The sequence below is a fragment of the Dermacentor andersoni genome, chromosome 2, assembly GCF_023375885.2.
Source record: "Dermacentor andersoni chromosome 2, qqDerAnde1_hic_scaffold, whole genome shotgun sequence".
NCBI lineage: Eukaryota > Metazoa > Arthropoda > Arachnida > Ixodida > Ixodidae > Dermacentor > Dermacentor andersoni.
Genome location: NC_092815.1, coordinates 142,073,372 through 142,090,099, shown reverse-complemented (window position 1 = coordinate 142,090,099; position 16,728 = coordinate 142,073,372). Strand labels below are relative to the sequence as shown.

The 16,728-nt window shown below is 44.0% G+C and overlaps 1 protein-coding gene across 1 annotated transcript in view; it reads left to right on the top strand.

The window, feature by feature from the left end:
• Window positions 1–15,743, top strand: part of LOC126540650 (uncharacterized) — a 55,103-nt gene extending 39,360 nt beyond the window's left edge. Inside the window, exons 4-5 of the mRNA XM_055076488.1 lie at window positions 12,966–13,206; window positions 15,466–15,743. Coding sequence (XP_054932463.1) covers window positions 12,966–13,206; window positions 15,466–15,743 — 519 coding nt within the window. The remainder of the gene's footprint in view (window positions 1–12,965; window positions 13,207–15,465) is intronic.
• The last annotated feature ends 985 nt before the right edge of the window (window positions 15,744–16,728 follow it).

Here is a 16,728-nt window from a genome sequence, read left to right as displayed (position 1 = left end):
CAAGAGGCGCCTGCTCGGGTGAAGGCCTCTGTCTACGAGAACCCTCTCACGTCGGTGTGTTCAGTGAAACCAAAGTGCCGAAGTGAGTGTGTGAACTCTCTCCCTCAAAGGCGGGTCGATGACGATGACTTTGGACGCTGTAATTGGTCGAAGGTTGAACAGCAGTTTTCCCTCACTAAGGGATCTAGGGAGGACAGAGTGTTTTTAAGCAGCCATTTCTGGCTTTTCGGTGTGCATTCTTTTTCAGTCATGCTAGACTGATGAAATGTAACGTTCTCCACCCTTCATGTAGATATCGTAAATAAATCCCATAGTCCTCGTTCTCGACGAGAAAAAGTCGATCCCTTGAACAACGTCCTTAGCGTGGATGAGTCGGACGACGGCATTGGCCAGCTGCCACCTATTTCATGCCCGACCCCAACTCTTACAGCGTGCTGTTTCATTTAGCCAGAAAATGGCATTAGAGCGCATCGCTGTTGGGGCCCCACCGACAGTACTCATCGATGCCGTCAGTGCCAGAGGAGGAGCCAGGGTCGCGCTGCATGGGTAAGGGTAAGGCTATGCTGGCGTCGTGGTAGAAGCAGTATCCCTTTCTGTCGGCATGGCGGAATTAGCGGGCCAAGATACGTCTGGGGCGGAGTTCCGTCTTGCACTAAAGCCTGGAGCTACACAACATTGTTAAGGGTAGAAATATAAACGTAAATATAGAGAGTATTTACAGAGTGTGGCAATATAGTGAAGAGAGCGCACAGTCTATCCTCAAAGCTTCCTTTTGCCAGCTCCCTCACAACGGTCAACGTCGTTGTTTTGATCGGAGTATCGCGACAGAATTCCACAGATCACGGGTTACTTTCGTCACCAATCGTCGTTACTGCGCAAAAGTTCGCCCGAGTATGGATAGCTTCAGGTGGCTCCGATTTTTAAATTAAGGTCGTGTTTACCGACAAAAAATATGCGTGATGAAAGCTTTCATGCGTTGAGTTTCTTTTCCTTGAGTTATTCCGTTGCTTCCGTGAAGAGATGCTGGAAATTATTATTGTTTCTCCGAGTAAAGTTCGCCCAATGCTCCTTCCGGGCTACTGGATGGGGCTGCTAATTGGAGCCCTGATCTAGGTACACCACAAAGCTCCACCATTTAAGAATCGGCCACCTGTACATAGGCTGCGAAAGGAGTGCTTTTCGTACAGTGTAAAAATACCACCAGAGATACTGTCTTCCGAGCCTATCGGACGGGCCGTCAATACATTTTGGCCCAGTGACAGGCGCCGAAAGTGGGAAATTTCTAAAAACGGCATTCGAGAGCAGCATCTTGCCAGTTCTCGGAGACCAATCTGTTTGTAGCTTCCTTACAAAGACGAGGCCGAGATGTCAGGCGCTTCCTTACAAACGCTTCGCGAAAGTCTCGAGCCACTTGACGTGGCTCTCGATAGCACGACCAACAAGACTTCACATCAAATTTAGTTATCACCTTACACATTTTTTTTTAGCTGCCGAAGGTGTTGCTCCGACGACTGCCCGATGCGCCACCCTTCCGAGATCAAAAAAGCTTTCGAAAGAGCATTGTTGCGGTCACGCTCGTGATCTTCTGTATCCCTTTTCTGCGTCGAGTATCCGCCATAGCAGCCGAGCTGGCTTCGGGAATGAAGGTGAGTCATTCATTGTTTGGATTTTCCCTAGAAGTCTGTAATAGGCCGATGCCATATCGTGACCGCCTATGGTTATAAAGCCGTCTTCGGACAGGCTGTCACTACGCTGCTTACGCCACGACTACTACAGGCCTTAGCGGCCACTGACGGCAAGGCCGCTACTTGTATTTCCATTGCTTTCTGCGAGAGTAAAGTTGCGGTAAAGAAATCACTGCAGATCTGCAGGTGGAGCGACAGAAGTCAAGTGATAGTCCTTAGGGTAGTTCTTGGAATAAAAACGCTGATTACCAGCGATTCTACAAGTCTTTGAAAAGCACTGCACTGGCGTGCAATGACGCTACACGTATGCAATTCTAAAGTGCATTACATATTTAGTTTAAATATTAACACAGGTACCATGCAAGGGGTCAAAAAACGGGAAGAGGAGAAAGAAGAATGATATTGTTCCTTACATAGCGAAATCGGCGCAGGCTTGTTGAATTAAATTTTAAGCAGAAGACGATTTCTATTTAAATAACCTCACTACAAACTGGTCACAGAACATTTTCATTATAGTAACACCGCATCTTATGACGTAAAGTACAAAACTAAACTACCACATAAGACATACAAGTCTGACTGTGTCTGTGAGAGCAAAACTTTACTAGTAATCACTAGTGAGCACTGCACAACTTGAACATGAAAGCTAGCAATAATAGTCATATACTTGGCTCAACTGAATTAATTGCAAAACATTGCAAATATCCCCAAAACAGCATAAAATCTTGGCAGGAAACAGTACTGAATACCAGTCATATTTGCAATGTACACATGAAAAATAGGCAAATAAAACAAGTTATAATTAAAGTACCTGAAACATTGACATACCTGTGCAAGAGAAACCGCTGGGAAACAACAAAGTACAGCTTTTATCAATCCGTATCCTAGAGTGCTGGTTCTAATTGAACTTTACACACATGACGACCCCTTATGCGTCACGAATGCCCTGTTCCCAAAACATACACATGATGCCTATGCAACGCCTACAATGCCCACCAATGCCTATGCATGATAATCAGCTTTGGTGGAAAATGAAGTACCGATGTTTTGAAGAAAAACCGGTAAAAATGCTGCTTGTTTTCAACTTTCTGTAGTGATAGCACAATTGTGTGCAGTTGTCAACGTACTCGTCATAGTGCTCGAACACCATGTTTTGGCTGCACAGGTGCCATTTACCGAACACCTGGTTCAAGATACCCGCCGTGGTTACTCAGTGGCTATGGTGTTGGGCTGCTGAGCACGAGGTCGCGGGATCGAATCCCGGCCACGGCGGTCGCATTTCGATAGGGGCGAAATGCGAAAACACCCGTGTACTTAGATTTAAGTGCACGTTAAAGAACCCCAGGTGGTCGAAATTTCCGGAGCCCTCCACTACGGCGTGCCTCATAATCAGAAAGTGGTTTTGGCACGTAAAACCCCATATTTATTATTACTGGTTCAAGATATTTTGTATCTTAGCATGTGCAGCCAGAATGATGGCATAACATTATTGTTTTTCACCTTGCCAATTACGAAAGCTTCAGCAGCTGCGATAACCTGTGACTGCTTGTAAAGGTGCCACACGATCAGGTAGCAAAAACAGGTATACCACGTAGCAGAACTTTCAGAGTGCATTGCGAGACTCGAGGTGTGTAATTTGTGCTCTAGCTCGGCAATGCTATGACGCCCACATTTGTTCATTGCAGCCGCTAAAGCCTCGACCACATTGACAAAACAAATTAGGGCAGTTCCTTCAGTGTGGCGGCACATGCTATGTTGCTAGCTTTATGTAACCATGTATCATCAGTAGACAAGTTCAAGTACAGTCCGAAGCACAGCATTCAAGCTCACCAGACAAATGCACTGACTCTACATCATGCGAAGAGCATCCAGTGTGCAATTAATTACCTGTAGAGTCAAAGTTGCCTCTGAAACACGTTCCGTGACAGACATGCTGGACACTTTGTCCACTGAAATGCAAGTGCAATTTGTTTTTTTATGCCTGTAGTGCTGCGTGACTGCGCTAAACAAAATAAAGGGAAGGATGACCGCTACACGATACGATACCACAAACTGAAGCTTAAAGGGCACAACTACTGCTATGACGCGGTTTCGGCCCGTGTAATTCAAGCAGACACACCGCAACCACGCACCTCAGATTGACAAACTCTACGAATCGAGCCTGTTAGAAGAAGGGTACATAACTTATCTATTCTTCTGGCTAACTTTCGCAGCATTATAAATAATGTTGATTCATTACTTTCAATAGTTCACACGTGCTCTGCTGATATTGTACTAGACACAGAAATTTGGCTCCGGGGTGACATACGCAATTGCGAGTTATTGCTTCCTGATTACTTCGCAATATTTCGTAAAGATAGAACTTTGTCAGAGGAGGTGGTGTCTTGATAGCAATAAGGACCGTTTATCAACCTTCTCTTGTAGTAATTCATACCCTTCTTGAGTGGCTCTTTGTAAAAACCCAATTTGAAGGCCGCACGTGCATTATCGGCGTATGTTTTCGGCCTTCTGACAGCAAACCCGATTTTGTTGATCACATGACCAGTGTGCTTGAATTTATTTAGAATAAATTTCCTCAGTGTGCTTTGATGCTTGGCGGCGACTTTAATTAACTGGTCATCGCCATCACCGTCATTAACACCGGCCCTGCTCGAGGTATTTCGCTTCCTTCAAACATTGAACCTGTTTCACTTAACTCAATTGGTAAAAGGAACCGACACGAGGCGAACGCACCCTTGATTCACTCCTAACGAACAATTCAACTAATGCTGTAGTTCCCGTTCTTGACTAAATTAGTGACCATAGAGTAGGACATTGTTTGCACTCACTCCCACTTCCTAATAAGCCAACAATTACAAAGCGTACTTAATTACAAAACGGCAGATTGTGGAATAATGAATAGCATACTAACCGAGTTCGCAAGCTCCTTTTCAAACGAATTTATAAATCGTACAACTAATTACAATTGGATAGCGTTCCGTGACTTCCTTAAAAAAATCGAAAATACGTGCTACCCTGAGATTCCATTCACATAAGAACAAATGCTCGCTGGTTTACAAAAAAAGTCAAACATTGCCTGAATAAAAAGAAAAGGGCGTATAATAAGTCCTCGCAAACCACAACTGACTACGCGTGGAAAAAATATAACGAATTAGCTCGTGAATCGCAAAAGAACAATTGAAGAAGCTAAAGATCATTATTTCAATTATACCTTGCCCACTTTGTTAAAATCTGATCCAAAAATGTTTTGGCGTGTAATTAACCCTAAAGATACGGACACTGTAATAACACTAAAGGACGCAGATGGCTGCATGGTGCCCAATGAAGCATGTGGTGACCTCTTGAAGATTACTTTCGGTCAAGCTTTTACCGACGAACCGCCACTGGACCAGTTTTGCACCGTCTCTTTTTCTACAATAACTCACCCAAGCGAGCCGATCACCGTTACTGCAGCAGGTGTATCACAGGCTATTGACAGGCTTCCACTTAGCTCCAGTCCTGAACCGGATGGCATCAGCTCAAAACTACTAAAACTAACTTCCCACGTATCATCGTCTTTACAGTGTTTAATTTTCTAACATTCACTGGATACCGGCTGTGTTCCAGATGATTGGAAGTCAGGCCGTATCATACCCATATTTATATCCCGTGAGCCCTCATGTAATTACCGCCCAATTTCACTGGCATCAGTTTGTTGTAAGCTCCTTGAACACATAATTTACTCCCACATTATGGGTCATCTTAATGCAAATATTCTGTTATTCAAAAACCAGCGGTCTTGCCAAACGCAGTTGTTCGAACTAATCACTGACATACATGACTGTACAATTTGCTTTATACTGACGCAATATTAGTGACTTCTCGAAAGCCTTTGATCTTGTTCCCCATAAACGTCTAATCATGAAAATAAACAGCCTTAAGCTAGGTGAAAAAAACTACCCAGTGGATTAACGAGTATTTATCTGGTCGCTCTCAATCAGTAACTATTAATAGCAACCAATCTACTTTCTGCCGCGTTAGGTCAGGGGTGCCTCAAGAGTGAGTGTTAGGTCCGTTATTTTTCCTAATATATATTAATGACAGAGCTATGAATATAAATTCAACAATGCGGCTGTTTGCCGATGATTGTGTAATTTATAGACAGATAACCACCCCTGATGACGTTACCATATTATAAAAAGAGTTAACCACATTAGTTGAGTGGTGTCGCGTACGGAAGATGTAAATTAATTCAGATAAAACTAAGGTCATGACATTTTCTTCAACACTAAGCTTTCCGTCCAACGTATACACTCTACGCAATTGCATACTCGAATGAACATCTTTTAAATACCTGGGCGTTATTTTTACATCTGATATAAGCTGGGCCATGCATGTTGAGCATATTACTAAGAAGGCCCCCAAAAAAAACATCGCTTTTTAAAGCGCCGTTTGTACCTTGCAAACAGTGACACAAGACTTCGTGCATACATTTCCCTTATAAGAGCAACCCTCGACTACGCCTCAATTATTTGGAACCCTCACACAGCTAACCTTTCTGATTGCATCGAATCAATTCAAAATAAGGCTGCCCGCTTTATTTTGCACTCCTACTCTCCGTACCATAGTGTGTCGGCGTTAAAGCAGACCCTTAATCTTTCGGATCTTGGCACACGACTTAAATATTTCCGTCTGTATTTTTTTCACTTCCTTTACCATAGCGGTTCATCTTTTTAATCTGCTCCCATCTTGCCCGCCCATTATCTGTCCAACCGCAATGACCATGTATGCAAAGTGTCTCCCATATTTGCTAGGACAAAGAAATTCCAAAATTCCCCTTTGGTGTTATCAGTGAACGAATGGAACGCCCGACCCCAACATATTGTAACAATCACTGACCCGTCTGCCGTCCAACCTGCCTTGCAAACATATTGAAAGGTATAAAATGTTCAGCTGCCACTCCTTGTCTGACCTGTGTTACGTTATATATATATATATATATATATATATATATATATATATATATATATATATATATATATATGTGTGTGTGTGTGTGTGTGTGTGTGTGTGTGTGTGTGTGTGTGTGTGTGTGTGTGTGTGTGTGTTTTGTAAATGTGCACTTTTCGAACACCAACCTGCCGCGTGTGTCTTATTGAAGCGTGCCACGTATAGCAAATATGATATGTACCCTGTACTCTCACCCTAATTTCCTTTCGTTCTTTTTCTTCTATTTACTGTATCTTTTACCGAAATCTGTGCTTGATTGTTGTTTTCAGTCGTTTTTATTGCGTTGACTTATCATGTGTGAATTGTATCCCCCCCCCTATGTAATGCCTTTCGGGGCCTTTAGGGTATTCAAAATAAATAAATAAATAAAAATAATTTCGATGCCAATTGCGATGAAACTTCATTTTGGCTAAATTGGTAATGATCGTATAGCATATACTGCTGAAGCAATCTCAGCAATCCCTGCAAGGCTAGCAAAGCAATTTTCTTGTTAGCAGCCTTTAAACAGCATCTGAGGATATGACACATGCACCTCATGGTTAGAAGATTTCCGCGACTCAACAAAAAGCCATGCTTCATATGACACGAGGCTACTTTCATCAAACAAATATTGGTGCTCTGTAAAAACAATGCCAACACCAATAGTTATGCCTGAAATTAGGTTAAACCAATGTTTTTTAAACCCATAAGACTATGTTAGAATTGCTTCTTCAAATTATCCTGTTAATTGCACTAAATCGTATATCGGGGAACAGAGGCTATTTTTGGAAGCCATGTTATACCTCAGTTTAAGAAAAACTTCACTTGACTAATAATAAGTAATAATAACTAGCAGAACATAATAACTAGTTACTAATAATCTACTCTTAAATATTCTTCCCAAGAAGTGTTTTTTCAAGCCAGAAAGAAGCAGCCAAAGGGTGTTCAGGTGCACGAGCGGTTAGTTGCACGGTACTATGTGCGTGTGTTCAGACTTCCTCGGGGCTCGGAAAAAAGAAATTTTGTATAACTCGTATTGAGCAAAAGAAAGCTGAATTCAAAATTTGGAGGATGCTCTACAATTTCCTCATTGACACTATTGCTTGGAATACAATATTTCAACAGTGGAATAATCGTTTATAATTACCTAATTATTGAATTAGGCGAAATGAAAAATCGGTTTGACTTGCTCCAAGTGACGGCAAATAGCATTCCCTTAGTTTTGTCCAGCTACAATGGCATTTGCATATATTTAAAGTTTGGTGCAAGTTACGTGGGACACCAAGTACAATGTCCCGCGAAAATGAAAAAAAAAGAAAGAAACCTGGCGCTGGTGGCAGCCAAACCCACATTATTCCATAAATTGAGCTATGGTGATGGTCGTTCCTATATCTGCATTATTCGGTAGCTATGCATATGTATAAGGTCAAGCCTTGCGAGCACTATCCGATGCCACTCGTGGTCATGGCAGTGAATGTAGCACCATCTTTTGACTACTGGAGTCACGTGGCATGTGAAATTTAAGAGTAGCCAGGCCACAAACAAAAATTTGTATGCTACCTGAAGGTATCAACATAGCGCAGGAGTCAAGGCATTCGCTCTACGATAAACGAGAAGAACATAGCCGGGCAATTTTTATGTGCATTATGATTTTTGCTATGTGAGCAGTAAAATATTGACTCACCATCCCGGCCCTACGAAAGTCGATGTCCAGCCAAGTTGTGGAAAACCACCACACAAGGGCTGAGGGGGGTATGCAATGCTTTATTGCTTTAGATTAATGGTAATTTAGAGTACTCGTAGTAATGGTAATTTTTACAGCACACTGCCGCTGGTTGTATGTCCGAACAGCCCACACATGCAGCATACGGCGCGCGCCGACGATGTTGTAGTCTTTGGACTTTACACGGAACATCACGCCGACGGCAGAAATGCGACTGGAGTGCCCATATAATTGCTATCGCAGTAATAAAGCGTCCACATAAGAGTGGGGCGCAGGCTTCCGTTAAAGAGAGAGCGTTTGAAAGAAAGGTGACTTCGCGCTCCGCCTGCTAGCTCTACGCATCGCGCACGCATTGAAAACTTGGTTGAGATATTCACAGCAGCCTATGATATCCGTGGATTGTTTTTTTTTTTTTGAGGTAGCAATTTAAAGACACTGCAAGCACATATCTGCCGTCGGCGTCGCCGTCACCCGTGAGGTCCCGTACAAAGTCCAAGGGCGATAAAATCTTCGCCGCGCGCCGTGTATTGTATGCGCGAATGAAAGCGTGCGAGGGGCGAGCTGGCGATAGGGACTCAATCTCGCGCTCGAAAGGGAGGAAGCGCGCCGTCTTCCGCCACGCGCAAGACTGCGGGGCCAGTGCATGGAGGGGGGTGCGTTAGCACGCACTCACCCGCGCCGCTGCGTCTTGAAAGCCGTCTGCGACGGTGACAAGGTCCGCCGGGTGTGGCGAGGTGTTCTACTCGAGGCGGCGCAGTCGGTCGCGCGCACTCGCACGGGCAGTTGTGTATTGAAAGCGATCTGCGACTTGTAGAGTCCGCTGCGCGCTTTGTATTCTCTTAGTTCGCGATGATGCGAACGGCAGCACGAAGGTTGATTCGCTCGCTGCGGCTGCCGCGCTTACTCACCCAAGCGTTTTGACATGCAGTTTACGCGGTCATCGAGTGAGATATGTGTTCGTAGTTGCTTGTGCGCGCGTTACACTATACTTGTTAATTTAGGTAGCAAGCCTATGTGTGCACGTCTATACGGGTCGAGAAAACTACCATTTTTACTTAGTATAGCTGTCCGCTAATTTGCTATCGCGATCGATGCTTGGCCTTTTGGGGGAATCTGCGACTTTTTTCACGAAGCCCGAGGGGAAGCTCAAGACCCTTTACAGGCCCTCGAAAGAGCCATCGCTTAACGTGTACGACCGCTTGACTTGACGTGAGGCACTCCTAGCAAACATTTCACATGCGGCTTGTCTCACACCGACTGTGGGAACGCGAAGAAGTGACACTGGTTGCAATACAACGCCGTGCAGCCATGCATCTACCGCCGAGCGTCGTGCGCTAACTTTCGGAAGAACAAACAATAGGGGTGACGGCTGGTCGCGGAGCCGAAGTACACGCGGTAGCGGGATTACCAAGGTTGCCAACTGTTCGCTCCTACGTTAATTATGCCGGTTCTGGTGGCGTGTGCGGCGGCTGTATAATTTTGAAATGCATAAGCATTTCTATGCCCAACCAACGAGGAAACCCGTACGTCTGTCTGTCATAGAAGAAGAAAGCGGCGAGAACACAGCGCGCACGAAGGTATCAGCGCTCGGCGCACTCCATCCCCATCGCAGATCGCTTTCGAGATAGGTCCCGCCCGGTCGCGTGATACGCCGGCGACGCCGGACTACGGTTGAACACGGTTGATATTCGTTCGACGGGAATGGATAATGCGCTAAAGAGCGCTAACGGCTTGCGATGATCAGGAAACATTATCCGTGCATTTGGCGCCGCCACCTTCAGTAGTTTGCTTGCTTGATCAATTCACCTTGCGCCACCGTCCGCAGCAGTTTGTGTCGACGGAGCGCTGTCGTACAACTGATCGGATCAAGTTACATAACACTGACAATGACAGCGTGCTGCGTGAAGATGAGCAAGTGGCACAATGCTTGCGCATGCCTTGACAACAACCAGAGGAATATCTGCGTGAAGTTTCCTCCCAATGTCGACCAGAATATCAGCTATCTCCGTTCGCTTTTTAGTTCACACCATTGTTTTTCCGTGCAATAACGTCACGTTTAACATTTTTCGTCGCATCGCTTGTTGCGCGATCCTCAAATTCTGCGCAAGCTTCTTTGTTAACCTCCAATTTTCTGCCCCATATGCTAGTGATGGTAGAATGCAATCATTGTACGATTTCCTTTGCAAGAACAGCGGTAAGCTCCCTGTCATAATTTGGTAATGCCTGCCGTAAGCTTTCCAACTAATTTTTATTTTTGTAAATTTTCTTGGTCAAAGGGATCCGGGAGTAATTTATCTAGATAAAGGTATTCATCCGCAAGTTCTAGAGGCTAACTGCCCATCATGAAATATCGTTGTTTCGCCAGGCTATTGAACATCACATTTGTCTTCTGCATATTAGCGTTCAACCAGACTCTTACATTTTATCGGCTAAGGTGCTCAATGGTTTGTTGCAAATAGTTTCCAGCTTTGCCGACCATGGTAATGGCATCTGCAAACCGCAGGTTGGTTAGCTATTTACCGTTCAACTTCACTCCTAACCCTTCTAGTCTAACTGCTTGAATACTTTTAAGCGTGCAGTGATAGCATTGGAGCGATTGTGTCATTTGATCATTCGAATCATTTCGCAGACATCTCGCTATGCGAAGTCGGTGCGTTACTCTCTGCCGTTGGAAATAACCATTCGCGGGAAACTTGCTTATGAAGCGCTGTTCGGAGTTACTGCGCTCCTGCTTAGATACCCGGGCCTAACCGTTCGAGCTGCCTGATTCGAGTGCAGCTACCGCGCGTTTCATGTGTCGCCAGTATAAATGCCTAACCTGCCAACGTTGATTTATCATAGACTACAGCCTTGCTCATTGACACCCATAAAATCAGGGTGTAAATTAGGACTCGGGTGTTCCAAGGGTGTCTTCTAATTTAACACCGTTTTCTCGAAAAAAGACCGGCACAAGGGTGCTTACAAGGGGGAAAAACAAACACCCTTATTACACCTGTAAGAGTTTCAAAGTTGCAAGCGTCCTGACTGCAAACAAGAACGCCTTGAGATTTCTATGAGCAACCTACTACTAAATGTGCTGGGGACAGCAACTAGTGCCATGACGGCATACATACCGTTTTTCAGCAAGGAAAAGTTGCGACCTTTCTCACTAAATTGCCGCCCGCGCGGCTCCCAGTAAAGTTGGTTTCGGACCTCGCTGGTTGTTTGCTGTGCAGCCGCTCGTGGAAAATAGGGTTCGCACATAGGCCACGGGACGCAGAAGCCCTTCATAGCTTTAACTAAATGATGCACCCAACCAGCAACCACATGTGATAACGAACGCCCTCTAACACGAATGATATCCTTTGACAGCGCAAAATATGCGGATATAAGTTCAAATATAATTCCTCCATCCTGCCTCGAGACAGGTCCCGAGACTCAGGATACATGTACAGCCTAAATTGTGATCGAAAGATATTGCCCTTTAACTTCTTGTGGACCTCCTATGTGAAACGTCACTGGCACTGAACTGTTCCAGGCGTCACTGGCAGCAAACTCTCCAGCAAGCATTTCACAAATGCATTCACTTAATAACATCACGTACTTGTGACGCCTGCGGCAAAAAGGATATTCCACATCGCCCGCCAAGGTTTCTGAGTGGTCGTGCTGGTTAACACTCCCAGGGTTAGTTCTAATAGTAAAACATAGATACCCCAGAAAGTGGATAAGAAGACGGCGCCGCGGTAGCTCCATTAGCAGAGCATCGCCCGCGTAATTCGAAGACGTGAGGTCGTTTTCCCCCTGCGACAAGTTGTTTTTTCATCCACTTTTTCTGCCATTAATTTATCATTCCTCTAACTCAACTAGGAAGTATAAGTAATGTCACTATGTTGTCCTTGGTGTCTTTGTTTGTTGGCTTCTCACGATATGATTAATAAAAATGGGGCCCTTCCGTTAACCCTTTTTCTTCTCGTTCATTCGAAATAAACGTGCCACATGATGATAAAATGAGGAGCTAATATTGCAGCCTATCATCCCTCTGTAAATCCGTAAAGAACATGAACATATAGTACCCGAAAATTTGAAGGGGCACTTAGTTATCCCTACATAGATGAATGCGAAAGCATTCAGGCCACCGAGCGATGCCCATGCTCTTTCAGTCGTGTTAATTTAACTTTGCTTTATTTAGCACCATAGGTCGAAGTTTTGATTCCCACCAGAGGTCGTGGGTGCCGGTGCCTTAATTAACTATATCTTAATTGACTTTAAATTAATTACCTTCTCCTTGATTGAAACCAGCGGTCATGTGTTTGGCTCCTATCAATTGTAGTGGCTTCGAGTGCCGTAATCAACTCTATCCTAATTACATTGGCCTTTATTAAAATTACAGTAATTCACTCTGCCTTAACTCACTCGGCGTTAATTTTGCCTTCATTAACTTTCTTTTAATTGGCGTAACCAGCTGCCTCGATTGGCTCACTTTTTAGACCATCGATAGTCACACGAAAGCCGACAACGTCGGATTTTCCGCCTCATTAGTCATGTAATGCATTAACATTAATAATAGAAACCGAACTATTGGTTACGAGCCGTTGTTTGTGTTTTTGTAGGACCAGCAGCAAATCAACGGCTTACCAGCGCCGGCATTCTGGCTGGGCCACTTCCTCTCGGCTTTTTCGGTCCAGATGGTCGAGAGCGCCATTATCATCGGCATTATGTTTTTCGCGGAAAGCCATGCGTACACAACTTTCTACCGGCATGTTGACGTCAGCTTGCTCATATTCGTCATGATTCTCTTCAATACAGAACATATACTGTTGGCCATGGTTGTCGCTGCTGTACTCAAAAAGGGTAAGTTGCGCTGAAGTTTAGTCGTCAGCAAAATACACGATCCTAGGTGATGTGCGAACAGAGCACTTATCTTGCAACACGCAGTACTGCATGTCAGAAATAAGTCCACATCGAGAGATGAGTGTCGTTCCCACTTTTCTGTCATAGCGTAGTGTTTGGCAGACTTTTATTGCGTAACCTCTGTTTACATGCATTGGGCTAGCAAAATTAATTAATTAGATTATGGGGTTTTACGTGGCAATTTTCTTGATGAATATCCTTCGTACGAAAGCATGTTACTGTACTAAATTATACCCTTATGAGTGGCTGTATGAGTTACAATGGCAAGTTTCCGAAATATGAATGCTGTGACAGTGTTTAAAGAACAACGTTTCAAGAAAATGCTATAAATGTACTTATGTCCTTTTTTTCTATTGGTGAATATGTGCGCACTTCTTCTTTTTTCTTTTTTTCTCTCTCTCATTGACAAACTAACAGGAAGTTTTCTGGTATGCGTATGTGTATATGTATATTATATGCACTCTGAATGTATGTATGAATGTGTGCCTGTTGCCAAGAAAAGGGGCAAGGACCTAGTCAAGCTGCTGTTTTGCAGCTTTTTGTTCTTGCCCTAGCGTTCTTTTTTTGCTGTAAAAAAAGGAATGCTTAAATAAAATGAAATGCAAAAAAAAAATAACTTTCTGATTATGAGGCACGCCGTAGTGGAGGACTTTGGAAATTTCGACCACCTGGAGTTCCTTAACGTTCATCTAAATCTAAGTACACGGGTGTTGTCGCATTTCGCCCTCATCAAAATGCGGCAGTCGTGGCCAGGATTCAATCCCGCGACCTCGTGCTCTGCAGCCCAGCATCATAGCCACTGAGCAACCACGGCGGGTGACTAGCAAAATTTATCGCATTCAGTGAATGCGTACAGAAGCATTCCTAATGTTTAGCGCTGGGCGCAGAACAACCGCTCCCATTCAAACGTAATTAATTATTTATTTAATTAGTCAGTCATGTATATGTATCATATCAATGTTATTTGCAAGAATACATGCTGGGTGATCATGTTGAGTGGTGTCTATTCAGTGGAAAATTTTAGTACATCATCCAGTACACCATATCTTCTCTCCACCTTAAACAAGTTCAGTTACAAATATATCTAGACTAAGGTAAATGCCACAGCAGAGCACACTACACCTCCGCAAGCAGCAGTGGGAGTATCAGCGTTGCCTTTGCACGAAACTTTTAAAATAAATAAGAATTAAAAAAATTATGGGGTTTTACGTGCCAAAACCACTTTCTGATTATGAGGCACGCCGTAGTGGAGGACTCCGGAAATTTGACCAGCTGAGGTTCTTTAACGTGCACCTAAATCTAAGTACACGGGTGTTTTCGCATTTCGCCCCCATCGAAATGAAAATAAATCACCAACCTGCAAAGACAACAAAACGTTCTTAACGGGCGACAATCTGCGCTGCATAGGGCTGTTGCGATGGGTGATGGTAGGTTAAGATGGCTTCGATATTGCCCCATCTAGTTCCGACTCTCCGAATATGCGTAAATTCAGCTTTAAATGCAACCTGCGATTGATACTGGGTGGTGTCCATGGGTAAGCGATAAACTCAAGCGTCTATTCGAGCATTGTGGTCAGCCTACAATGCATGAGACCACAATGCACGATGTACATCTATGTATACACGAATAGTATTGGCTCCTGTGTGCGCATATTGGAGACTACAGTAAGCAATGGAGTCGCAGACGAAGAAAACGTGTGCGTTTTGAAGGAGCAGTTGTTCTTCGGAAGAAAGCGCCGGCGGTGAGAGGATGCTGAAGCTCTAGCCCGTGACATCTTTTATTTATTTCGTTTTTGATGTGGGACCGTAATTAGCGGTGATACACAGCATGAAATGCTAGCGATATTCAGCACTAGTACACCATACCTGGCGACATCTTTTTTTATTGTTGTTTTCTTGGCTGTACTGTGGACTTGCAGAACTCAGATGTTCAAGAAGAGTTGTGTTCTGTCAAGAACGATCGTGCGCCTGCGCGGGTGCATCGGTACGTAAGGTTACAAAACGTTCAAACCTGGAGCAAAATAACAAGAGACGGGCCGCTTGGACTTAGCATTATTTCATCCAGTGCAACCTATTACACGCACGCTGCACTCAGGACACCCTTGTGGAAATTTTCGACAGGTGCCAATTGTGAACTACGGCTATAGGCAAGCCTGTCCCTGTAATGGCGCCTAACGTTTGCTCCTTGACTTTGTCGCAGGGAACAGAGCCATGTTTGGTGCTGTATTCTTGGGCTTCTTCCTTCCGCTGTTCACAGCGCCAGATCAACCGTCGCTCAGCAAGTTCGTGTTTCAAGATCGCTGGTCGAAGCTGATGTTTTGCATCTACCCACAGATTGGATGCTCAACAGTGCTGAGAACTCTTGCGATCTTTGACGACTACCACGGTGAGAGCGTACTACATTCAGGCTTCAAGAAGTTGGAAGCTCTGCTGACCTCTCGGTATTTAACAAATTATGCTGAGGATTTGAGCTGCTAAACCGGCGCCTCCTTCAAGTAACGCAGGTCACATGCAATCGCCTGCGTTTCAACGTGCTAAACATATGTGGTTATATTGATTTTGATTACTGGCATCAAAACAATAAAATATGTACTGTGTTCAACCGGACGATTCATTTGCAAGCCATGAGCTCAACGTGAAGGATTTTCTTACCAGAAGACCAAACTTCCGCAGAAGGGACACACTTATATTTTGTATTCGCTGAGGTCAGTTCACATCATACATTTCTACAACTTCGCAATATTTAAATAGCGTGCCTAATACATAGAATTATAAAATAAAAAGGATTATTTCTCTTTAAAATATACGTTCAAAAAAGATATCATATTCTATTGTTACTTTTCTTATGCTACTTTTGAATGGCGGTGTGCCATGACATGCCTTTGACTTGAACGCATTTCACATTTCATGAAAACAGCAAGCTGGGCGCGTTTGAAGCTTAACACTTTCGTAATCAAACACTGCAAACAAAACGATCTCGGAAGCTTCGCACACGCCGAAGTAGAAAGTATTCTGTGAACCGTTTCATCTAGTCACCGCGGCACTATTTAGTTGCGGTATCATTGCTTCAGAAAAATAGACGTGGCCTTCATGCCAACTATTGCGGCCCCTCTTGCAACACGAGACACATGAGTGAGTGCGCCCCACCTGATTGATACAAATCTATTTTTCCTAGTATATGTTCTTATTAGTACACATTTCTTTCCGTTTTGTTTCGTATTACTATATTTTTCTTATATCATAAGAAACCAACAAATAAGTACGCCAAAGGCGACATAGAGGAAATCACATGTAATTAGTAATTAAATCAGCGAAGCTATAAATTATTGGCAATGAAAGTGGATGAAGAAACAACTAGCCGCAAGTGGCGAACAATCTCACCTCTTCGCATTACGCGTGCGATGCTCTATCCAACTGAGCTACCGCGGCGCCGTTTTCTCATTCACCTTCTTGGGTATTCATG